The 25,634-nt window shown below is 40.5% G+C and overlaps 1 protein-coding gene across 1 annotated transcript in view; it reads right to left on the reverse strand.

The window, feature by feature from the left end:
- Window positions 1–2,044: 2,044 nt before the first annotated feature.
- The window catches only part of galnt18b (UDP-N-acetyl-alpha-D-galactosamine:polypeptide N-acetylgalactosaminyltransferase 18b), an 80,580-nt gene continuing 56,990 nt past the window's right edge, over window positions 2,045–25,634 (reverse strand). Inside the window, exons 4-11 of the mRNA XM_061246653.1 lie at window positions 23,437–23,620; window positions 21,634–21,831; window positions 20,601–20,715; window positions 16,213–16,398; window positions 13,212–13,349; window positions 12,650–12,745; window positions 7,861–8,025; window positions 2,045–2,738 (exon numbers count right to left, since the gene is read on the reverse strand). Of these exons, the coding sequence (XP_061102637.1) occupies window positions 2,592–2,738; window positions 7,861–8,025; window positions 12,650–12,745; window positions 13,212–13,349; window positions 16,213–16,398; window positions 20,601–20,715; window positions 21,634–21,831; window positions 23,437–23,620 (1,229 nt within the window). The 3' untranslated portion in view covers window positions 2,045–2,591. The remainder of the gene's footprint in view (window positions 2,739–7,860; window positions 8,026–12,649; window positions 12,746–13,211; window positions 13,350–16,212; window positions 16,399–20,600; window positions 20,716–21,633; window positions 21,832–23,436; window positions 23,621–25,634) is intronic.

The raw sequence follows: 25,634 nt of genomic DNA on the forward strand, positions 1-25,634 counted from the left end.
TGGAATTGTGCTTTACTCTAGGGTCTCCAATGCACTCGTCCCTGTTTCTGATTAGCACTTTATTGTACATCGCTCTAGATAAGAGTGTCTGCTAAATGACTGTAATGCAAAGTAATTTAATGTAATTGGTATATCTAAAAGAGACTCTGCTCTTAGGTGTTTAGTGTGCACAGTGGTTTTGGCCATACATCTTCTTGGTTACTAGTGGTTTGTAAATGCTGCTCCTCTGTTGCATAAAATAATATTGTAACAGTTTACAATAAGTTTAGTAGTTGTTGAGTAAGTAATACTGAGAAGTGAATCTGTACAGTACATTACATTACATTAATCGCATTTGGCAGATGCTCTTGTCTGGAGCGACATACAATTGATTAGACTACGCAGGAGACAATCCTCCCCTGGAGCAATGTAGGGTTAAGGGCCGTGCGGATCTTATTGTGCCTACACCGGGGATCAAACCACCGACCTTGCCGGTCCCAGGCATGTACCTTAACCACTATGCTACAGGCCGCCTACAATACAGCTCTGTTAATGTATTTGTAAATCATTAATTAATGTTAACTACATCATGTTAACTACACTAACTGCATTAGGTACTGCTAATTCATATTGGAATGAAAAAGTCAGTTAATGCATTTGTTAATGGTTAATTATAAGTTCATCCTATGGTTTGCTAATGTATAAATATAATGTACCAAATATGTTAGTTAGTTGTTAACAAATGCATTAACTAATGAAAAGTGAATTTCATGCTTAATTAATGTATCTGTCTGTCATTAATTCATGTTAACAACTACAATATTTAATGCCAATTCATGAACCTTATTTTAAAGTGTGACCAAAAAAATGTATTGGCTAAAAAAACAATGATTGGGTAAACCTTGGTTACCATTTGCTTCGAGAGGTTGATGACAGTTTTGCACAGGGCCCATTGTGCGATGTTTCAATATACAGTACTGTGCAAAAGTTTTAGGCAGGTGTGAAAAAATGCTGTAAAATGAGAATGCTTTCAAAAATCACACCTGCCTAAAACCTTTGCACAGTACTGTGCATCCACTGAAAAGAAGAGGAAAAAACAGGACATTTAATGTATTCAAGAGAGCAGAATATTAAACGCTGAATACTTTTTCACAATTTCACTTCAGCCGGCTATGTTACGACATACCATTCATGAAGAAATACTGAAACCCATCTATTGTGTGTGTGCATGTGTGCATGCACGTGTGTGTGTGTTCATGTGTGTGCGTATTTGTACGTGTACGTGTGTGCAGGCATGTGTGCGTGTGTCCGTGCAGCATTTAATTTTGCTGTTGATGAGTGGCTGATGATTCAATAGGTGAGATAAAACAAAGTTGGGATACTTTTTTCATGCATTTTCTTGCTAAACTACCAAAACTATGCACTGTCGAGTGCTTAGTTTCTGTAGCTTTTATTAAAAGTGATTTAAAGACCAGTAGAAGGCAATCTTCCTCATGGCCAAGATGATAAATGATTGGCCCATTGCAACAATAAGAACAAAGACATCAGACTTGAGGATGAGAGACCTGAGGTACCACACAATGCACCCATTTCGTGGCATTTGGTCCTGTCGAGAATCGGGTTTGTCTCGGGCACACGTATTTATTATTTGTTTTGAGTTGGTGTGAGCGTGCTCGCTCTCTCTCTCCTTGTGGTAAACAAGCGCGTAAACCTGGAGCTGCCACATCTCCCTCCCGGGGGTGTCACACAGTATGTGAGTCATATGTTTCATAATAAGTGCCCAAGTAACAGTTACAGTAAATGTTTCTGAATGCATTATATCACTCCCGATATAAAGCTTTATACAGTGGTGTATCAGGTTACAAAATATAGCATGAAATATCAGCTATTCATAATTAGCTTGTTTTACAATATAAATTATGAATATGTATGCATTCACATGAAACGTATGCTGTGTAGTCTATTTTCAATGTGAAAAGATTAGGAGTATGTAGCTGTGTAGTGTGTATGTGCTTCATGAAAATGGGAGTTGTTAATATTTAAATCCTTGTTGTATGTTCTTAAAGACCATTTTCATTGCCTGCTTTTATTCAGGGGAAAAATACAAACACACTTGTTCACCATCATTACATTTACTGTCAGATATAAATACCTAGAATATTTACATTTATAAAATAGTTTGACATCTTCAGTCTCTTGTATTCTACCATATTGGCATTTTTTCCAAACTTGATTTAACTCGATTTCATAATAAACTACAAACCTGAGACACTAAGAAAAAAGTACAGCAGGAAACTTTGCAATTACTTGCTACACAGTAGCAAAAATATACAAGGTACAATACAAAGTGTTTGGGTCCAGCGCAAGTCAATGAAAAAAAAAAAAGATTCTTTGCACAAAATAGAGTCCTTAGTTGTAGTCTCTCAATATGGATAAGTCAACCACCTGGCTGCTTCAAAAGCACACATACGGTATGCAGGAAAGAAGTATTTGACATATATTGAATGACGTACTTTGATGAAAGGGAGAGACATCAAGGTGCTTGAATAATTGCTTGAGAGGTTGTGATTCTTGTCTTCCAGAATTGTACACAGACAGATGTTTTGACCTGGTCATGAAGAGGTGCCAGTAAGGAGGTGAGTGATTGTCCACGTCTGACCAGAGCACTTCTGCAAAGCCAAATGGTACCCAAACTCACTTTCACTGCTCTCCACCAACTCAAGGCATCGCTTTGACTTCCTGTTCTGGATGGAACCTCCCTACAAGACAAAACATTCATATAAACTTATACTATTACAAAATGTAGATTTTTATTGTTAGTGTTATTATTTTTATTTTTGCAAAAATGCTAATTGAGGGAACATTCAATTGAGAAACAGTAACCTCATTGTATCATTGTATCCGGCTCAGTGTTCTCTGGATTCATTTAAATGAATGACTCTACAAGGGAAACCCTTATGTCTCCACACATACAAAAAAAACAGTATGTAATTTATTTGCATATTTTAAGGTGAGTCTATTTCACTAGCTCTATTTCCATTGGAATATAATGGTGAATTGACTTTGGAGCTACAAAGACAATCATGTTGTATGCAAAGCAGCTGCCAAGCCAGGACATACACACACACACACACACACACACAAAACACATAAACTGCATATAGAGCAGCGTCAACATTGTATTATTTATTTTAAACAGCAAGTTGGTTTAATTAAATAATACAATTCTGATGCAACGTGCTGTAGCTCAGTTACATAGAACCTGTTGACACAACTGTGTTATGTATCTTATACCATTTTATACATGGCATATGCAGACAAGTCCTCTTCTTCCTCGCTTCACTCCTTTACCTCATTATCTCTCCCCACTGAGTATCAGGCTTTCTGAATGAATAGTGAAGAGCCAATCTGCCTTTGTGGGAGTGCTGCACTGTGATTAGTTGAGCAGGGGAAGAGGGAAATGTGCTACTGTATATCTGAGCCCCAGCTCTCCTCCGTAATGGAGGAGCATCTCAAACCCACGGAGGTTAATGGCGTAACAAGATGCAGCTGCTCTGCTCTCCTCTGCACTAATGAACTTACACTCCAGCAGGTGGACTCCCGGCTATGCCAGCAAACAGAGAAGGGCCTGTAAACTTTGCATAAAACTACAATTCACCAGCCATTACACTTAATGTTCTTCTCAGTAGAAGCACCAAGACATTGCAGTAATGGTGCCATGTCGTGAGACATCAGCTCAAACAGCCCACGCTACAGATCCACACAGAGAACAAGCCTACAGTGTCATACCGTGTCCTGTGTTGTACAGATCCAGTCGTGTTGCATATAAAATGGCGACAGCTAAAATAAAGTTAAAGACTTTGAGAATAAAGAGGAAAGAAAGATGCATGACTCATTTCCTATTGACAATCAATCTTCTGTGAAAGGATGAAATTATCTTGTGCACACATGCTTGCACATGCGCTTGCACATGCACTTGCACACACACAAACACACACACACACACACACACACACACACACACACACACACACACACACACACACACAAACACGTTAGTTATCTTGAGGGTTTTTAAGAGATGAATATTTCTGCACCAGTCAAATGTTATTCGGTAATACTCATTCTGTATATGGTGAAAAGTCATGGCTGGAATATCACAGTGATTACACTAAATAAACAAAGTAAAAAAAACTATAAATGTTATGCTTTAGAGCGGCTGCTCATCTCAATCGTATTCCACTACAGTTTCTTCAGAATTTAAATCTTGAATGTTTTGGTGTATTAGACCTACCCATATCAATTAAGAAGACTATTTAAAATGTATTCTTTATTCTTTTTGAAATGTTATGTGTGTGGGAACTGTACCAAGAACGCTCAAGTTAGCAGACTAGCGGCAGTGGCTATGGTTCCTTCTGGTGTCTGTTTGCTTGTTACCTTACATTTCGCACTTCAGTGTTATTGTTTTCACTGTTGTAATGAACTGAAAAGCAATGGATTGACCTCTTGGACCCTGCTTCTAAATCTATCAATCGATCAAAGACTTTCAATTCACAAAATTCTTTATTTCTTATTTAATGAACTATTACACAATGGGGAGACAATTCTATGGTTTCAGAATTGTGTTTTTCTTGGAGGGGGGGGCAGGCTTAGCACATTACATGAACTAGCATAAGATGCACAGTGCATATTTAATAGTTAGAAACAGAAATTGAAAAGTGGAACAGGCACAGCATTTCCTTAGAAGGGGGAGATAACAGAGCTGAGATATGTTAGGTTACACAGTTTATACATGTAGGCTACGGCTGAAATACAGTTTCCCAGTGCATGCTGGGAACTGCCTGGTTGCTTAGAATGATGACAGTTAAAACTGTAAATAGAATGAGGCAGACTCTGTAGTATGATGATTTTGAAAAAAGATTTTTTAGATTTTTACCTGTATGTGACACATCATGGCTGCTTAGACAACTGTCCACCATGCCAATGTGTACAAGATAAGGCAATTATCAGCTTAGCTGCATTTGTAGTTTAAACCTATTCATACCCACTTAATGATGAAACAAACCATGACTATGGCTCATTAATTATATTCCATGTAATGCATAACATGCATACACGAGGAGAAAACATAGCAAAAATGCAATAATTACTTTGTTTTAATTCATGCTAAATCTGTATGTTTCCTACACAGATGATTTTAACAGCAATCACGGAAGGAGATGTGAAATGCAGTAGCATTTAAAATGACTGTAAAATTAGACCTCCAGTTGACTTTGGAAGGTTCTGGCTGCTTTTAGATATTTCCTAAAGTTTAACATTTGAAATAAATTCCTCAGCATATAATTGAATTTTAATTTAAGTCATGGTAAAGGAAATCTAATTAGAAACCAGAAGCCCTGAACCGCATCGTCTTATCTGCCAAATTATATATAGTTTCATATGCAGACATTTACATACATGCTGTAACGACAGTCAGTTGGCAGAATATTACAGATTATTTATTGTAATGACTGCTCAGTTTCAAACATAATCTAAGATGTTCCTTTCTCGTCATTACAGCAACACCCATACGCAGTACTCTCTCTCTGACTACTCATAAAAGGACTATATGTTTGAAATCCAGATTGCATTAAACATATACCTGCCAGCTATCTGACGGCTTTGATCATGCAGCCCTCACCACCCCACTCACTCTGCAGTAATGGGTCTGTACTTGACAGAGTTACTTTGCTAAATGGAGCTGCAGGCCCATTAGACCCCAGGCTGTGGGTTTTATCTGGGCCTCAAGCCTGCTGAGAGCTACCCTCATACCCCATTAAAGGCAGAGCTCCTACCATGTGCTGAGGACCTCCATGGTCAAATTAGTCAATTTGGAAATCACAGCTCTTTTGATTTGATTTTTAATCTTTAGTTTATTAAGGAGATCCTGTATGAGTTGTCTGGAACACAGAATGCTGAGCTGAATTTCCAATTTGAACTTGAGAACTCAATACTTTGATTCACCAAATGATTTATGCAGAAATGCTTTCGAACCTGATGAGGATGTCTATTCATTCACCTGAAAAGAAAAGTAGTCCTGATATAATGTACAACTAAGGCCTGGAATCAAAGATTCAATCGAATCCATGTAGGGCCAGTTGCAGTCAAACTCACTTAGACTACTTAAAGGTATTATGATATTCATTAAACCAAAACAAACGGGAGTGATATGGCACCATAATTCAATATAAACTGCTTTGGTTGTGGAATTTAGCTTCTTGACAAAAAAAAACTGTTTTTTTTATCACTTGATGAATATTCTTCTGAAACATGGGAAGATATTAAACCATGGAAAAACAAACGGTTGCCTCTTCAGGTGACTTTCAACCATTCTGAAACAGAATCAGATATGAACAGATAACAAATCACAGTAGACAATTTGGTTCCCCACCTTATGTCTGTGTGTAGATAGGTTTTCTATAACGTTAACTTGGCAGGCAAAAGGTGTCTTGAGGACATTCTGACTTTATAGTATTTAGAAGGAGAATCTGTGGTTTCACTGCTTGTGTGATATGAAGACAACCAAATTCTTTTTACAAATGTTCATCAATAACCCAGAGGATTTTGGAAGCCTAAACCCAGTTCAGATGTGAGAATAGGGGAGATTAAGCTGAATGAAAAAATGTTGCTGAGTAAAGACTACAAACAAATTAATATCAAATTTAAGGATGGTTTCTATAACAACCAATAATGAGTTGCTCGACCGATCCATCTCTCCTTTAAATGTTGAATAATTTTGCTTGGGAGATACAGTATATAACTCTCAGCAGATTAGATTAAAATTAGATTGTTTGTTCTCATAGAAAATAAGGTCTGTAGTTAATATTAAGAGTTAAAGCTATTATGTGCTCTAAAGAAACAAGTTGCAAATGCATCTGATTAAGGTGCATACTGTACAGTCACCGAGCACTTTATTAGGAATATTTTTACTTTATTACACTTACTTATTCATGTGATTATCTAATCAGCCAATTGTGTGGCAGCAGTGCCATGCATACAATCATGTAGATACGAGTCTGTAGCTTCAGTTAATGTTCACATCAACCATCAGACTGGGGAAAAAATGTGATCTAAGTGACTTTGACCATGGAATGATTGTTGGTGGCAGACAGGGTGGTTTGAGTATCTCAGAAATGGCTGATCTCCTGGGATTTTCACGTTCACTAGTCTCTAGAGTTTGCAAAGAATCCAAATGATTGCCCTAATCCGACTAAAATCTTTTTTTGTGTGCATGTGCTGATTGGTTTGTGATTGTATTAACTGAATATGGCTCCATATTCCGTATTATTCATGTAACCAAAACTATACAGTATCTCTACTGTAAACTGAGCTGCCTGGTTCTTTGTATATGGCTCACTGTGCAAGGAATAGTAAGTACATCAGGAGAGGTAGATTTCTTAAATAAAATGCATCATACTTTCATAATCAGAGAAAACCTCACATTCTCGTCCATTCAGGCTTTGGCCCAGTTGAACTAAAAATTAGTGACAGTCTGTAGGAGCTGTGCTATTGAGGACAGAGAAGTCATTAGTGGCTGTTTGTTCCCTTGTAAATGATTTTTAGGAATGCAGAATGTTTAATGAGGGAAGAGTCCAGTGGACTGTGATAGTCCCTAATTCAGTAGTTGGGTAAAGTTCTCAGTGGCACTAATGAGATAGCACAAAAGCTTGAGGGTGTTTTTCCCGACATTGTCCCAAGTCCCCCAGTTATTACCATTCCAGGCCTGTCTGAAAAATCAACTAATGACCTTATTCTATTAGCCAACAACACACGACTTCGGCCTTCATTTTCACTGAAATGGAATTGTTTTCCCCTCAAGACAAAACACACATAACACTCTACCTGAGTAAACAGCCAGTGCAGCTTCATCCTCTTTGCTGTAGCGTAGCTGCACTCAATTAGCCTTGGCCTGCTGTTGACGTCCACCAGGCACTTGTTATCATCATCGTCAATGGTAGGACTCAGGACCCCCACGTGTAGCCACTGACTGCTGGTATAGTACACATTCTGGAATGACAGAGGATGGATCTGTTGAGTGCTGCATTTTAGATTCAACCACATTCTGAAATCAAAACAGTTCTGGAATAACATGGAACTAGGAGGTGGTGGCCCTATTTACAGCCAAGTTAGTGGGCAAATACTAATATTTAATTGGTTACACCAAAAAAAAAAGATACAACATTTTGATGTTCACCACATTCTTGGAAACGGCCAAATATTGAAGTGTTCATTCTTTTATCACATTCTGTCAGAGCAGAACACACCATTCTCTTCTTCAACGGCTCACATTTGCGAAGAATTATGAATATTTACACTGTCCTTCAATTTTCAAGACCTATTTAAGAATCCATTCAGTCACTTATGTCAGTCACTTGTGGGATCAGATTGACAGGTGAGATATTGTTATTCAGTAATTCAATGTGGCTGCAGGTGTGATCTCTGCCCCCCTTCACATTCCTTATACTATATTAGCGTATGAATGCTGCATGGACACCAATGGCTACTTCCAGTCTCTTCAAAACGTACTCTTTAAAAATGTAGTTTCCTTTTCCACTTATTTTTTTATGAGTGACATAAATGTCAAAGCACACTTACCTCAAAGATAGACACTGTTATTATATTGAATACTACATTATCCCATTTTCTTTTCCTTCTGATGGGCCTTGGTGTGCATTTGTATTCGTGTTTAAGAGACCAAGAGGTGCAGTTAACATTATTCCTGAATAAATGGATTCAATCAACATGTAACCTTCATTTTGACTCATCAATAAATAGCAAAACACACATTAAATTTAGTGAAGTTAAAGACAAAATGTTAATTAAATATAGACCTGTATCTACTTATGATTCAGACATTTCCGAGAAAAGCCTTAATATACAAAGCAGAAAGTGAACAGTAATAATATCTGATAGAATTTATTTAAAGCCTTTCATTCCTTGATCTCACATTTCAATGGAGAGAAGGCTTCAGGTTTACCCGTTGCAATGTGCCTTACTCAGTCTTTGCAGTAGTAATATATCTCCCAAGACATTTTTCTAACACCCACAAGCAATGTGTAAATAGCTGGTAAGCCCTTCTACATGTGCAGCTGATTTGCTTTGATAAGACCAAGCAGCACTATTTAGGGTTCCTTTAGCAGATACATCTCATAGCACCATCAGCATTCTTCTGTATCCTAGTGATGATCTTCACTCATTGAAAATAGCTTGATTCCGTTTTGCAGGTATTTGTCCATGTGTGATTACTGGTGTATCAATGCTATTCCAAGGCAAAATACATATATTTTTAGAGTTTAGTAAAGAAGAAAAAAAGACGTAATTGCCTTTTAAGGACACTTAAAAGGCTGCAGGAATTGTGCACAAGCATTTTGCTTTTCTGGGCCTTCACTTTGAAGGAGCACAGCATATACATCAAAACTCAAAGCTACTATCAGTGCTAACATCTGACAAGATATACTGTGTATACTTACATTTTAAAAGATGTTCCATGCAATCTACTGCCATACAAGGAGATTTCTCCATTAAATATTTCAGGAAATAGAACGAAACTGGCTTGAATTTAAGTATCCCTTTCCAGTCATGAAATCGGATTCAAACACATTTTATGAATGGAATAAAAAAGCTTTTTCAGCTTTCTCTCCAAAGTCAAAACAACTTCAGCTCAACCAACATTGAAAATGAACAAACATCCTTCCTTATCAAACCTGTAAAACTGGATATTGCATGTACTATGACATGCATTACTTGCTCAGCAGTGTCTAGTTAAGGGGGACTCACAGCTTCAGGAGCTAACTTACTTTACCTGCTCATCAGCAGGGCTTTTATTAGCACCTTACAATCTGCAAATCCCAAGTCAGATAATGGCAGCCTTGTCTCAGGCTTTTCATACAGTATACCGAACCTGTCCAATAACCTACATACACTATAATAAGTCATTTTTAGGACATTACACAGGCCACAATACATACCACTGCTTCATACGTAATTATTTATTTGGTTTTTACCATATCTCTTTCATTTCACATCATATCCACTGTACCGCATAAAATTGCGATGAGGTTTATTATATTGTTTTTGTTTAGAGCTACAGCGCATTAAAAATATTGATACAAAAACAACTAATCCTGAATTACATTCAGTTAATATCCACCTACAGAATATGGAAGTATAATGTGTGAAATGTAATGTTCAAACAAATCGATAAGCATAAACAAACAGGTCAATAATGCAATTTATACTTTTTTTGTTTTACTTGTACATAAATATTTTTTCTTGTGTTTATGATATAATTGCTACACAGCTCTTTCCAATTTGGAGAAAGTGCTGTCTGTTCTTTAGTAAATTCCTTCAGAGGTCTGTGGGTTCAATACCCAGCTGAGTTTCATTCCTACTCACTGCACTCACACCACCCTACGGAGACATGGCCTTACTGGCTGGCAGACTGGTATCATGACTAACTGTCATTTACCACAGATAAGATCTGCAATAATCAGCCAGCACTGAATCTGTCAAAATACTTTGTCAACACTTATAAAATATATTATTTGAAGTAACATCTTCATCTTATGTATGCATTTTAATTTGGCGAGGGTTCTCTCATTTTCCTTGGTCTTTCAACTTCATTGCTGTCTTGACATGACATTTTTGTGGGAAAAGGATAATTCATAATGCATTTCAACTACATTTATGTTTTCAACTACTGTACTACTTTTTGTATATGTGGCAACCACAAATATAAAATGTGTCACAGTAGCTACAAGTTTGTTAAAGATTTTTGAATTTACTATTCTCAGTAAAACTTGTCAGTTCTAAATATATAACAGATAATATGAATGTGTCATTTATAGTGACCATTGACATTGTACACAGCAAGTTGGGCTGTGTAAATCTCTGAGGAGTAAATCTATAATTTGTGACAGAATAATAACTTTTGTCAGACCTCTTACAATCTTGCTTTATTTCTCTCTCTCTCGCTCTCTCTCTCTTTCCCTCCCTCCCTCACTCTAAATTATACATGTGTTATAAAAAAGACACACTTTATTAGGTATTTATTAGACTTATGTTTTAGACTTATTAAGTCTTTGGCTGCTGTAGCCTATCCACTTAGAGGTTTTACATGTTGTGCGTGAAAATCGCAGGAGATCAGCAGTTACAGAAATACTCAGCCCGTCTGGCACCAACAATCATGCCACGGTCAAAACAACTGAGATCACATTTTTTCCCGTTCTGATGGTTGATGTGAACATTAACTGAAGCTCCTGACCCATGTCTGCATGATTTTATGCACTGCACTGCTGCCACACGATTGGCAGAGTAGATAATCATGATAATCGCATGAATAAGTAGGTGTACAAGTGTAGTGTTCCTAATAAAGTCCTTAGTGAGTGTATATATACTGTTTCTGCTGTAGCACTGAAATACACTCAACAATGTACAAAAATATTCAACATGACACATAATGACATATATTATCTGCCATATGGATAAACTCAACATATAAACTACACTGTAGATCACTGTACTACACTGTATATTATCTCTGTGCTCAATATCGCACAGGTCATGCCATACTGCGGCAGCAGTGTGGGAAAGAATGGTGATCCATAGAGATGATCATGGTGTGGCTGATCATAGACCGCCCCCATAGACTTTAGATTTTGCACTTTAATAATATTTCACATACTCTGCTTCAGTATCATCTTTAAATATTCATTTGCATTTTTATCTTTTAATTTATATTTATATTCCACTTTATTTTATATCTATGTTTCTATTTTTAGTATTATTCTTTATGTTGTCTGCATGCACCCACTAACCACAGCAAATTCCTTGTATGTGAAAACTACTTGGCGAATAAAGTGATTCTGATTCTGATCATCGCTATCCATGTGGTAGGATGAACAGTGGATGCAGTTCAGAAAAACAACTAAGGATCAGTTCAGGGAGATCAGTATAAGAAGCAGACACTGACACTAACCAAGTGGCCTGCATTTTCAAAATAATGAACTTGAGAAATTTTAAACCAAGTTTCTGACAATAACATAAATAAGGACAATTCTAAACATTGCTATTTACTTTTTTACTGTTGCCAGACTCATGTGTTTATTACATACATTAGTCATATACCACTCTGTTATTGCTCTATAAATACTGTACATCAACTATACATTGGGTTGAATTGTATTCCAAAGCAATGTTTTTACTTTCAAGTACGGTTTTCTGTTTAGGAAACATACTGTATTCTATAGACCTCGTTATTGAGGGTATTAATATAAAGCCATACACCAGTAACCCAAAGGACTATTTCAAATGTAATTTGAAATAACCCTGGTGGAGTTCCTATAGGTCATTCTCATTTGGAAATGAAAGAAGAATAATTGAGTAAGACGAACACGGCAGCATTTTCTCTGTAATTGGGGCCACAGATAGAAGCATATCCAGAGCCATCAAGATCCAGCCTGACCTCCCACTCCAGTGATAATTGAGTCTAAAAAAGCCATTGGCTTGAAGGTTTTTCAAACCGGTAGTCTTTCAGACTCAATTGTCAATGGATATTCTTTCTTTGTTTGAGACCACATATGGGTAGGTGAGTGATGTCACACAGAGTAGCACTGAGCTTAGGACCACCGACCTGGGGGGTCATCCCGTGGCAGATGTAGAGGATGGGGACATTGTCTGTGTTCGGCCCCTGGTCCAGACACAGGTCAGTCCTGATGGAGCTTTTCAGCTGCAGACACACAAAAAAACAGGTCCGTGAACAGAGCCAAATGCTGAGTTCTGAATGGTCCGTCAAAAGTGGTCATGCTCTGATAATGTTGGAATCAGCTGGTTTCCAATACCTATGGATCCTTTTAGCTGTGATTAGCTTTTTTGCCAGATATTTTCATGCAACCATTGAGTAAGTGTAGGTTTTTCTAGCGGAATTATTAATAAAAAAACAGCTTCCCTGCAGAGCAACTAGACTGCAGGTGCAAAGCTGTTCCTCTGGCATGGCTGAAAAGCCCTTTTCATACAGTCTCATTCAGCTGCTGAATAATATGTGAATATCTCTCTGGTGCACAGACGGGGAGAATGTACAGGGAGAATATGTAAATATCCCCAGTGGAAGCCACTAATTTAAACTACTGACAAGTGAACAACAGCACTTTCGGCAGCCGATGAAGAACAGGAAAGGATAACAGGCAAACTCTCACCACTCCATAGGCCATGATGTCAGTGTACATTCTCATCTCGGAGTAAACGTTGACTAGGTACCATCGAAACGTCTTGCACTGCAGCCTTTTCCTCAGGGCCTTCCTGTCAGATATGTCCCCGATGTCGATCCCTGGGTCCTGTACACACAAGCAGACACACAAACACACACACACACACACACACACACACACACACACACACACACACACACACACACACACACACACACACACACACACCTTATTTTCAGGTCAATTGATCTGCATGTAGGTGGCACGGATGGTGCAGTGGGTAGCACTGCCACCTCACAGCAAGGAGGTCCTGGGTTCGAATCCCAGTTGGCTGGGGCCTCTCTGTGTGGTGTTTGCATGTTCTCCTCGTGTTTGTGTGGGTTTCCTCCGGGTACTCCGGTTTCCTCCCACAGTCCAAAGATATGCAGGTTAGGCTGATTGGAGAGTCTAAATTGCCCGTAGGTATGAGTGTGTGAGTGAATGGTGTGTGTGCCCTGTGATGGACTGACGACCTGTCCAGGGTGTATTCCTGCCTTTCGCCCAATGCATGCTGGGATAGGCTCCAGCCCCCCTGCGACCCTGTTCAGGATAAGCGGGTTAGGATAATGAATGAATGAATGATCTGCATGTTGTCTGCATTTTTACACAGTTGGGAATGGCAGCGGAGTGAAGGAATATGTTGTGCCATGAAATGAATGATCCACAATCAATACAAAATCACATTTCCTGTTTAGTACTTCTTTGCCATACATCTGGAAGAAAAGCAAGATTCCATCTTTCACGAATGTTAACAACAGAGTGATGCGTCTTTTCCCACAATTCTGTGCTTGCTGCCGGAGAGGAGACAGATTCCCTAAGGGGGGCAGCTGGACTGACGGAGAGAAGAAGCCCCTGAGACCACAAAGCATGATGGGAACACAGCAAGAAGATGGCTATCACCAGCTCAGTCTCCCTTCTTCTAAAACACACCCACACGCACCCACACTAAGATGCTTGCTATAGAGAGTACAGCACCGCTCTGTTACTGAACCAAAAACACACCAACACGACTGAACCTGCTCTCAATAGAGATAAACAGCACTGCTCTGTTACTGAACCCAAAACACACCAACACGACTGCAGCTGTTCTCAATAGAGATAAACAGCACTGCTCTGTTACTGAACCCAAAACAAACTAACACTACTGCAGCTGTTCTCAATAGAGATAAACAGCACTGCTCTGTTACTAAACCCAAAAGACACTAACACTACTGAACCTGCTCTCAATAGAGATAAAAAGCGCTGTCATCTGACACTCACTCTCACCCTTCTCACATTCAAGGCTCTGTGCTGCTCTGCTAAAGGGATCTGTGGTAATCTCGGTTTGAGTAACTGCAGTGCAGTGTCATTTCTCCATTATTTCACTCCTCACCACTGTAGGACTATTAACACAATGTAATTTCCCACACCAATAAATGAATGCACAAACATGATATGTGATGTAGAGGAAAAAAAGATTGTCTGTTAATTTAACTGCGTATGATTTTGTGGCATATTCCGCAAATAGTACAAATGAACAATCAGGTGTGATCTCACTGCATCTCGTAATAAGTGTTTGTCGCTTTAACAACATGGCTGGCTAGTCTCCCCTCCAGTTAAATCTAGTCTGGCATCCCTAACTGACTCATCTCCGGGGTATTGAGTGTCTGTGGATAACCGCGTGCCCCAGTCAAATCATGCAAACGACAGGCATCCCTGGAGGCATTTTCCTCACATGCGTACAGCAGCCTCCCCCCCACCCCTCTCTCTCCCAGCGCTCCACCACCAGCGTGCAGTCGTTTGCACTCCAGACCGAGGAAGACGGTAGATATTTATGGCACCGAGCTAGCCGGGGACGGCAGGACTAGCGAGTCGTTTATCTACCCAGAATGAACTTGTCTGTAATTTCCACGGCCGTGTGCCGGTGGGGGCCGGCCCGATCCCGGACGCCGGGGTGAAAGCTGAGGAACGTGGCCTGTAACGGGAGCCTAATGAAAGGAGATTAGGAGCAGCTGTGTGCCTGATTCAGCCCGGCGCAGGACCAGAATGCACATGGGCAGCTTCCAGAGAGAGAGAGAGAGAGAGAGAGAGAGAGAGAGAGAGAGAGAGAGGCCGAGAGCGGAGCATGCATCTGTCCGAACCGAGCAGGTTCACTCACAAACCCGCTGCGCTTCAAGACAATCTATACCTTTATTTTTACCCCTCATTGTTTTCAAAAGATTTCGCATGGTTTAGTACATATGAAACAGTCCAATTAAAAGTACAGGGAAATAACAAAACAGAAGATTCTATGAATACATGTGGATAGAGAAGTAATTTATCACCTGAATGAATCATTATAAGTTAAGCTTTCTATAGCCAATACTTTATTGCACATTTTCAACAGCACATTCATCTATTTGCTTTAGGGCTCCACATGCTACCCGAATGACTTGCAGCAGCTGATATTTTGAAAGAAAAACAGTCATTTTGTGAAACAACAAAATAAAGATAAGACAACATACATTTGGTGTCAGGCTAGTGGCATATTTGTGTATCAGTGTGGGATGTTTGAACTTTTGCACCTGGGTGTATTTTAAATTCTTTGGTAATTATTACTTTTTCAATTACATACTGTATTATTAATTATTTCATCACCCCCACCCATGAGCCCCTCAGCCCTAATTACGGGAAGTGGAACAAAGTAGAATGCCGGATAGTAGAGGTTCTACTGTGTATCCATTCAATAAACTGTATGAATTATTTTCAAAAACCTTTTTAGCAACTACACAAAATATGTACATTGCATTCTCGTAAGATGTTCAACATGCTCAGTCACTACTATGATACACTGTCATTTCTATGATACACTGTATGACACTCAGGAGATTCTATCATCTTATTTCCTCTCCTTGGCAGGGAGCTTGTGCCTAAATCCAAAAGACTCACACAGACTTTCAACATTAAAATGTGGACAGTGTTTCCGCCTCACCTCCTGCGGAATGTTCCAGGCCATGTAGACATGGCTCTTGAACTCGTCCATCCACACCTCAGCCACTCTCAGCGCATTCCTGCGCACGTGCGCTGTCAGGTCCTCAGTGTAGGGCTTGTGAGCGCGCTCAATGTGGGCGATCCTGGCACAGGGCAGAACCTCCACACTGCCCCCACACTGCCACACCTGTTATTACATCCATGCACACAGACACAGAGACAAATTAATGAAGTGGGATTCAGAAAGATAAAATATACCGTATATGTTACAGCCTAGGACACATGGAGTGATATTTACATAATTATAATGTTGAAGTGATGTCTACACACATGCCCATGCCATGTATAAAATTCAGAAGCAAAGGTAAACTGTTCTTCGACACGCAGTTCATCACAGCCAGTACCTAACTGGGCTGAACATTCTGCTGATGCCATATTACCACTGCGCGGATGTTCAGCTGGGTAGGGGGGTGTTTACCGCAGGAATCCACAACGATGCCAGAGCGAGGTCTAAACCCCAACACACACCAACGCTCAATGACACTGACTGAGACTGAGTAAGTGTGTGCGTGGGCGGGCGGGCATGCATAAGATAGACCTCAGTGCTAGGATATATTGTAGCAGTGTGTGTCTTACTCTTGACTGATATGCTACTGTAACACACACCGTAAGTCTACCAGCATGTCAGTGAGCAGATTTTCCCACAGACCTTCTGCAGATTTCAATTAACACACTTTGCAGTTTTTGCAGCTGTACATTGTATGGAAGTGTTGCTATCAGAGCAAACATAGTTATTTTAATTCAATCGACTGTCTATTTTTTTCAATGCAGACCATGGTTACACAAGTTTGGACAATGGTCAAAGTCACTTAAGGGCAGAATGGTGAAAGTTGGGAAGTGATAGTTCCAGCAGAAAGAAAAGATTTGTTGCCTTTTAATGGCCGTGAGGTCTGCAATATGCTTGTCAGAAGAAAGATGTAGTGTATCTCACCGGAGACTGTAAGAGTAAGTTCAGTAACAGCAGCAGTGGGAACAAAACACCTAACAAGGAAGGCCGTAGGTTCGCATTCCTGAATGCACCGTTGCCACGGTAACCTTGAACAAGGTAATCAAATTCAATTTCTCAAGCACAGTAAACATTGCTGGATGGGCGAAGAAACATCTACTAAAAATATTTATAGATAGCAGTATTAAATGACTTTAAATTATTTAATTATTATTGTTTGCTCAGAAAAATACTACCAAGAACAGATTTACATCATTTGTAATATCAGCTGCCGGTTTACATATGGACTCAAATCTAATACCATGCATACTGACATGCAGTTCTCCAGTCTGCTGCTAAAAAAAACCAATTACCTATACTGATATTAATTATCGGTGGCTTTCTAATCTTGTTTACTCATTCATTCATAAAGGGGATTAAGTAAAATCATCTACTAAGCCTGTTGTCGATACACTTACTGAACAGGTTAGTGTATACAATTTGGCATAAAATGAATGCCACATCTCTAACTGGCAAGTGTTCCTGACTTCAATATATTTTATGCACATGGCTATTTCATATTCTGAGTGATCGGCTCCCATTTACATGAAAGCTTTATACTGCTGCATTCAGCAATCTCATTTTATAGTACAATTTGCTTGCCAGTCCTTAAAACCAATGTTGTCCACTGTGATTCATTCTCCTAGGCTTACAGTCAGGATGGGGAATTGTTGCTGTTTTTCATGTGGAGAGGCTTTACAACAGTTTGTGGGGGTTAGAGTGCTTATTCTATATAGGTATCAACACCCATTTTTTCATTTTAACACACAGGAAAATGATTCCACTGTTATGCATCTACAAAATGATACAATTATACAAACACATAACTAAATAAAAGCCTGCTCATATTGTTTCAGTCCTTTACAGCATGAATATTGACTGCAACAACTACAAAGTGAGGGAAAATCTGTGTTTTTTTAATTTACATTTTTACAATTTCAATACTGTAACAGGTGGAATTATTCTGCTAATCATTATTGTTCAGATGATGAGTAGGCTGGGAATCAAGATGTCGATTGAGTATTTAATACGTATCTCTAGATGCACATTGGTCAGCACAGCAAAGGGACAGTGTAAGTGCGGTTGCAGTGTTGAAGAGAGGCCCAGGAACAGCATGCAGCTAAGTGCTACTGTTCCTGTAAGTGCTACATGGGTGTTAGAGCTGGTGAGAGTGGCTCTCTTGGAGCACAGAGCAGCTGCAGCTCTGGAGCTGGTGCCAGGGTCTCTGTGACCTCTCATCTCACAGCACTGCCATCTGTTAGGAGCCCCATTACAGCCCACAGCCGGAAATAAGTACTGAAGACCCTGCCAAATCCAGGGCCTACGCAATCAGGAGCCAATTCCTCTTCCTGTCTCAAACCAGCAATCAAACCAAATACTGTGTTCTGCCCTACAACTTAATCCAGCCCTGTCACAGCCAAGCAATTAAACCAGCACTGGTCATCTCTACAAACACAGGTTTTGCCACCTGTTTTTGGTTTGAGCTCACACTGTTGCTCCACCAGCACTTATAGGATAAGATACAGTGAGAAGTTGAGCATGTTTCTGCTTTTGGGGAGAAACAAGCTAGAAACAGCGCAACTCTGTTTTGCTTTAATGCGTGGCTTTCCAAGACACATGGAACAGATCCAACATGGAAACTCTTCTTTCCCATGGTGAGATTGATGATGACACGTATCCTCCCTCCTGTTGTGTGATTAATGGTCATCGGAGTCATTGCTGGATGGGGTACATATAGTTGCATCGTCGTTCCCAGTGGACTGCCAGTTATCTGACTGTGCTGTAATATTGGACCGTATTACCCATACAGCACTGCAATTGGAAGATGGCATGCCCAATGGCCACATCCACCTGCCTTTGTGGTCTTGTCATTCTTGGAACTGATTGCTGTGTGACTGGTTTCAGTTCCTGCACCACACAGTGGTTAGTTTAATTATGAGCCTTCACCAGAGAATATCACAGTGTTCCAACTCTTCCTCTGGTGCATCTCTTCCACTGCTGAGCTGGTATGGAGCTTTCCACATGTGCAATGTCAGGTGCAAGGCTTAAGTATGGCTTAGGTTTACAGCAATTGCACATTATTGACAGAATGACTGAATTAATGATTCCTGCCAGTAATTCTCCTAACCACCTGGGTGATAAAAAAATACTCTTTCAAGTTATCTGCCTAAGGCACAACTGTGGCTACACCGTGTGCGTGTCTGCGTCTGTGTGTGTGTGCTTTCTGGAGAAGCAATAGAAGCCAAACACAACTTTTATTTTCCTTTTTAAATAAATTGCACCACAATTACAATTACTCCAGCTGCCCCAGCAGCTACAATATATCGAACCTAGAATAGTCACAGGTGACATCGTTCAGAAAATCCACTTGGAACACAATGTTTACACGCAGGAAGACATTATGCACAAGATGGGCTTCCTGAATTTTGAAGGCCAATTTAAAGCATTAACCACCGGTTATGAGCAAAGGCCTGTTGAACTTTCAGCGTAGAAGCTGCTTTTGTAGCTGTGCAGTAGCTGCTGTTGTTGCTGTGCAATTGCTGCCGCTGTTGCTGTGTAAATGCGGCTGTAGTTCCAGTGTAGTAGCTGTTGTTGTTGAAGTGTAAATTGTGTTGTTGTTGCAGTGTAGTGGCTGCTGTTGTTGCACTGTAAATTGTGTTGTTGTTGCAGTGTAGGTGGTTACTGTTGTTGCAGTGTAAATTGTGTTGTTGTTGCAGTGTAGGTGGTTACTGTTGTTGCAGTGTAAATTATGTTGTTGTTGCAGTGTAGTGGCTGCTGTTGTTGCAGTGTAAATTGTGGTGTTGTTGCAGTGTAGTGGCTGCTGTTGTTGCAGTGCAAATTGTGTTGTTATTGCAGTGCAGGTGGCTGCTGTTGTTGCAGTGTAAATTGTGTTGTTATTGCAGTGCAGGTGGCTGCTGTTGTTGCAGTGTCGTGGCTACTGTTGCTGCAGTGTAATGGCTGATTTGCATTTGAGTGTTAAATGAAATTCGCTGTCTGAGATGATGTGATTATGATTATGATGTGAGTCTGAGTGCTGGGGACCCAATGGTATTCACGGAGGCTGGAGGGAGAGGGGGTGTTCCTTGTGTCAGTCAAACCTGCCCTGACAGCAGTGGCATATGTTCCCATAATGGCACAGCAGATTGCTTAACACAGCCACTAATGGGCTCGCTCTGAACATCTGCCAAAGACAGACGTCATCCTCCTCCCTCCCACTGATGTGTGTATTTGTTTTCATGCATATATGATAATGAAAATAAAGGGGTCACACTATAAAGGTGTCATTACTCTTGCTGCTGCAGTTGTGGATCCACATGCAAGCCCTGTATTTCTCTGGGACTTACTCTGACACCCAGCTCCACGTTCTCTCCCCCGTACACCTCCATGCCCTCATCCAGAAGGCCGATTTCCTCAAAGTACTTCCTGTCCACCACAAAGCAGCCAATCAGTGCTGGGCTCCTACAAGGACCAAAGAGACACAATGAGAATGTAATCAGAAATACTGCATCTATCTTTTCCACAGCAGTGGTGCAGGTGAAATAGATAATTAACTCATTTCTTTTGTCAAAGATTCAGTGATTCGTCATAGAGCCGGCCTGAAACCATGACTGAAGGCACACACAACTTTTCTTCATGGCCAGTGCTTAATTAATCTGCCATGCGGCATGTTTGTGTATGAGTCCCATAAACATATCTGCAGTGTGGTGCGGTCATGGCTGAGGAGGTGGAACATATTTCCACACACACTTTGTATGCCGTAGAGGGGCCACTGCTGTATCGATCACAGAACACCGAGGCTGAAAGCACCTCTACCAGCAGCTCAACAGCCCTGAGGTGGGAGGCTGGCTCCATTATTCACACACATTAAGAAGCATTGATCTTTAAGAAGACTCTTTAAATCTGCCACAGGCCATGGTACATTTAAATAAGCTGTACTCCTACACATAGATTTGCCTCTGTATAGCCACATCAGTAAACACTTGCACATTTTAATGGCTGTAGGCTTGCACGGTATCTTCAGCCTGATGCAAAGAAAACTAGGTATACACCTCAAGGGAATATGCTTTTCCCTCCCAGATTAATACAACACTGCATTACAATAAAGCGCTACCTGGATTGAAACAGAACTCGCAAGCCATTTCAACAGAAAGCTGCTCTGTAATAGCAGAATATTTGGACAATGCAATCTGTATTTTTATCTCTTTCAATGATCGTTTTGTAAGTACTTGAACAATCACCAAAGAAATTCTAACTCTGTGATCCAGGCATAGGTATTTTCATTGAATTGAAGGGCTAGTCTTTCACACATATGGGATGAATACACCATTGTCTTCAGAAAATACACTGTGAAGTGTACATTGGCAGGATCCCAGTTACCTGATAGGAGCAGTGGAGTTGGCCTTGTTCCACCAGGACTTTGGTGGGTTTAGGTAGCGACACCACAGCTCCCAGTCAAAGCCTTGTGCAGACAGGGGGTACTCCTCGATCTCGAAGGTGTCGTATTTAATATTGTCAAACGATGGGGAGACGATCCGAGTTCGGTCCTCCTTAATTCTCAGCAGGATCGGTTCAGCCCTTAGAACACAATGGAAAACCCTATTTCTGTTTCCACGGAGACCCAGATATAGTCAAGTGTTTAATCCACTTCAACATATCAGAAAGCAGAGTGAAATACTCCAGAAACATCCAATACTTCAAAGAAGCTAATTTTATTCCTTCTTACTAGATAATGCCATATCAGAGAAATAGGAATTTGTGTTTGGACTCTGTTCAATGTCGCCAGCAAATATACAATCCATATCTTACTTATTCATTATTATGCAATCCATTTTCTAATTTATTCATTATAAAACCCTTCACCCTTACAGTTATGTGCACAACAGGCACAAAAAAAATCTTAATGAAAATCTATTCCTGAGACAGCCATACATTTATCTGGTATGAATATATATGACTACCAACTGAAAGAGAAGAAATGGTCATGTAGTTGAGGTTTCTACTGAACTGTTCCACTTCAAAAGCTTATACATATTCATACAAATCCACTGCCTGGGTAATAAAACTTATCCCTTTCAATGCAGCACGCCCTTCCTACGGTAATGGATATGAATTTCATTCACTGCATAATAAATTTCTTGGACGGTCACCCGACCTATTGATCACTGCCATTTGCACAAAAACCTACTTGAAAAACTTGCCAGATAATTCAAACTTTACGTGCATGGTGATGTGATTAGTATGGATGCCTGTCACCCGCCCACTTAATTATGGCAATCTTCGTATCATTCAAAAAGAGCCACATTCAGAATCAATAAGGCTAAATACACAAAGGTTTATGCAAATTCATTCTGCCAAAAAAAACACACAGAATCAACATTCAAACAGGACAACATGGGCAACAGAACACAAAGCGTGCCTCTGGTTTATTGTGAGTGACAATCCCAACCCAAAAATGTAACTGGCATAATGGGTATACTGTATGAATAGTACTATTATTTAAAAATAATGAAGATGTCATTTGCAAGACCGAACATCCCTGCCAAATCTGTCAAGTGTAACAAGTGTTCATTCATCATGCAAGAATGTGTCCTCAAGCCATTGCTCCTGACACAGTAATCTAATGTAGTTCCATGTGTCTGGAGTTGGTTTGTATGGATTAAAAGCAAACTCATTTTGGAAGCTGTTCAAAGCCTTTTAAGGATTTGGGTCAGACTGCTGGGAGTAAGATTACGAGACATGTAAACTCTGCTAGAGAAACAAACTCAATGGCCTGTGGAAAGGTGAGACTGATTTCATACTCTGTCACCATGTACAGTAGGCCATTGATCAGATTACACAGTGGTCTTTAACACCAGTAAAAGGGCCAGGTTTTTGTTTTCAGATTAAATAGATATTGGGTTTTTTTCTGACAAAATGTACTCACCAAACTGTGCTTGTGAAGAAGAAATTAAAAAGAACATTACAATGCAATGAAAGCAAAGGGAAGCACTGAATAATGTTTCGCTCAGTGAAACCCCGAGATTCTCAAATCCATACCTAGGACGACCATTATTACTAAAATAATAAATGTGTAAACCTCAAGCAATATGAAACAGAGGGATACATCGCACGAACGCGTTCCTGCGGTGAGCAGGTACAGTGAAATGGTGGATGTGTGAGACCCAGACGGGGGGTGCTCACCATCCGGTGTTGAACTCCACGTGGGCGTCGAAGAGGGCCACGACAGGCGCGGTGGCGGCCCTCCAGCCGCTGACCCGCGAGCGGATCAGGCCCTCCTGCCGGCCGTGCCGCACCACCTTGATGAAGCCGGGCCGCTGGCTGTTAGCCTCGTCCACAAAGTCCTGCAGCTTCTCCTTCAGGTCCTCTGCACACATGGAGACAGGTAATGCAGTGCGGCCAAAAATCACGGAGGTTAAAGTACGACAAAAATCTAAACTGCCTGGGGTCCCCCCCCCCCCCCCCCTCTCACTGCCTCCTCTCTCGGTCCCTCTCTTTCTTCATCTTGCCCTCTCTATTGAATTTCCATTTTTTTTCTCCAATTTGTTTCATTTTTATACATGAGAAGAATAATCCAATATCAGTAAACCTAATGAGGATTCCGGAAAGCCTCGGACATCAGGATTGGCAGCGAGCCAGTCTGCAAACGAGGAGTTGTTGACGGATGCCCTGGGCTCCGCAGCGATGACACGACCACCCCCTACCCACCGCCCGCGTCTTTGACTGCACTGATTGCGTTCATGGGTCAACAGGCTGTTATTGGCAACGGTCTGGCCCATAATTCATCGGGTGCTGATGCCCTGCAGTGAGGAGAGACGTGGGACTGGCAGGCTGCAGAGAATGCTGTGGCTATTGCAGGGCTGTGATGTCACAACTGTGACATGAAGCATTTCCGGGACACTGACTTAGGGCCTGGACACCACTCTGAAAATGAAAAATGTCAATACTCAGGACCATGTGCAAAAGAAGCACGGGATTAGTGAATGAGTTATGAGTATATTCTGTTAACGCCTAATACTGTTAGTATATAACCACACCGATTATTCCTGATTATGGTGAAGTTAGTCGTGAGTTCATTAATAGTGTACTTCAAAGTCGATGTCAATCTGATGCTGTCACTACTACCCTCTCTGTGCCTTTACCTTAGACTGTTACCCAAAAGCATTAAAGGTTTGAATACCCACGGAGCTACAGAGTGGTTTGCATATTTTTCTGGAAGGAAGCCAGTACAACACCATTTTGAAAAGCAGTGGGTGTTGGAAAGCACACATTACAAAGTTATGTAATACGTCAAAATATTTTAAAAAGTACTTTCAAAAAGTACTTAGTCAAAAGTACCAAAAAATATATATTTATCATTTTAAAATGGCCAGTTGCAGCATACATGTCCACCAGAGAATTCTATTGTACCAATGCCCTCAGATAGATAGATGCTTCATTTTCACCGAAACTGGGATCCCTTTAAAAATACAAAGACATGCCAAAGAAGCAGAAGGGTATATGGTGAAGTTATGGTACAGGGAGGTGTCCTCTCGGCTGGCCGCACAGAGCGTCTGACACCGGAGAGAGTGATGGGGAGAAATGACTGAAACTGTTACTCTTCCAGTCATGGCCATGTTTACACTCATACTGCTGACCTGGCACTCAGTGGGTTGAGGCGATGTCATAATTTGATTGCTTTTTTGAACGAGCCAATCAATTTAGCACGTTGTTACCAAGCTCCTTTCCTTTCCTCATCACAGCGGTGAGATGGGTGTGCATCGCGGTCATTGTTGTCATGGTGATCTGGCTGAGCGTTAAAGGGAAGTGATGAACGATAGCGCGCTCTGCACTCCTGACAAAACTGGGGTGTGATGATGAATAAACCTTCCCCGAAGACAAACCAGGCCCAGAGCGGGCCCGACGGCCCAAGAGAATGGGCGAAAGGGACAAATGGGCGAATTGGGCAATCCATCAACACAGCCTCTACAACAGTCCACAAGCTGTTCGAAAGGAATACGACAAGATCTGCCCACTCACTGATGAGGGCTCTGACTCCATGTATCTCTGAATTCTACAGCAACTCTCTACAGTTCTACAGTAACTGCACCAGGCCTGATTACAGTACAAAGGCCATGAACCTGTCATACACTTTAATTCTGACTTCAGGGCTATATTTTAATGAGCTTATATCAACTGCACATAGACGGAGATGTTAAAAATATCTCAATTTAATTAAAGATACACTTTTTATGTTGTGAAACAATGTACTCCGGGGACAACCACCTTTAAATCAGAATCACAAGTTTGCTTAGATAGACATTTTGTTATTTTTTCACCTCTGGTATTTACATGGTTTCTACACCTCTCCATGCTGTGTCTCTTCTTGTAGTTGGCAGTGA

Source organism: Conger conger, chromosome 6 (genome assembly GCF_963514075.1).
Source record: "Conger conger chromosome 6, fConCon1.1, whole genome shotgun sequence".
NCBI classification, from domain to species: Eukaryota; Metazoa; Chordata; class Actinopteri; order Anguilliformes; family Congridae; genus Conger; species Conger conger.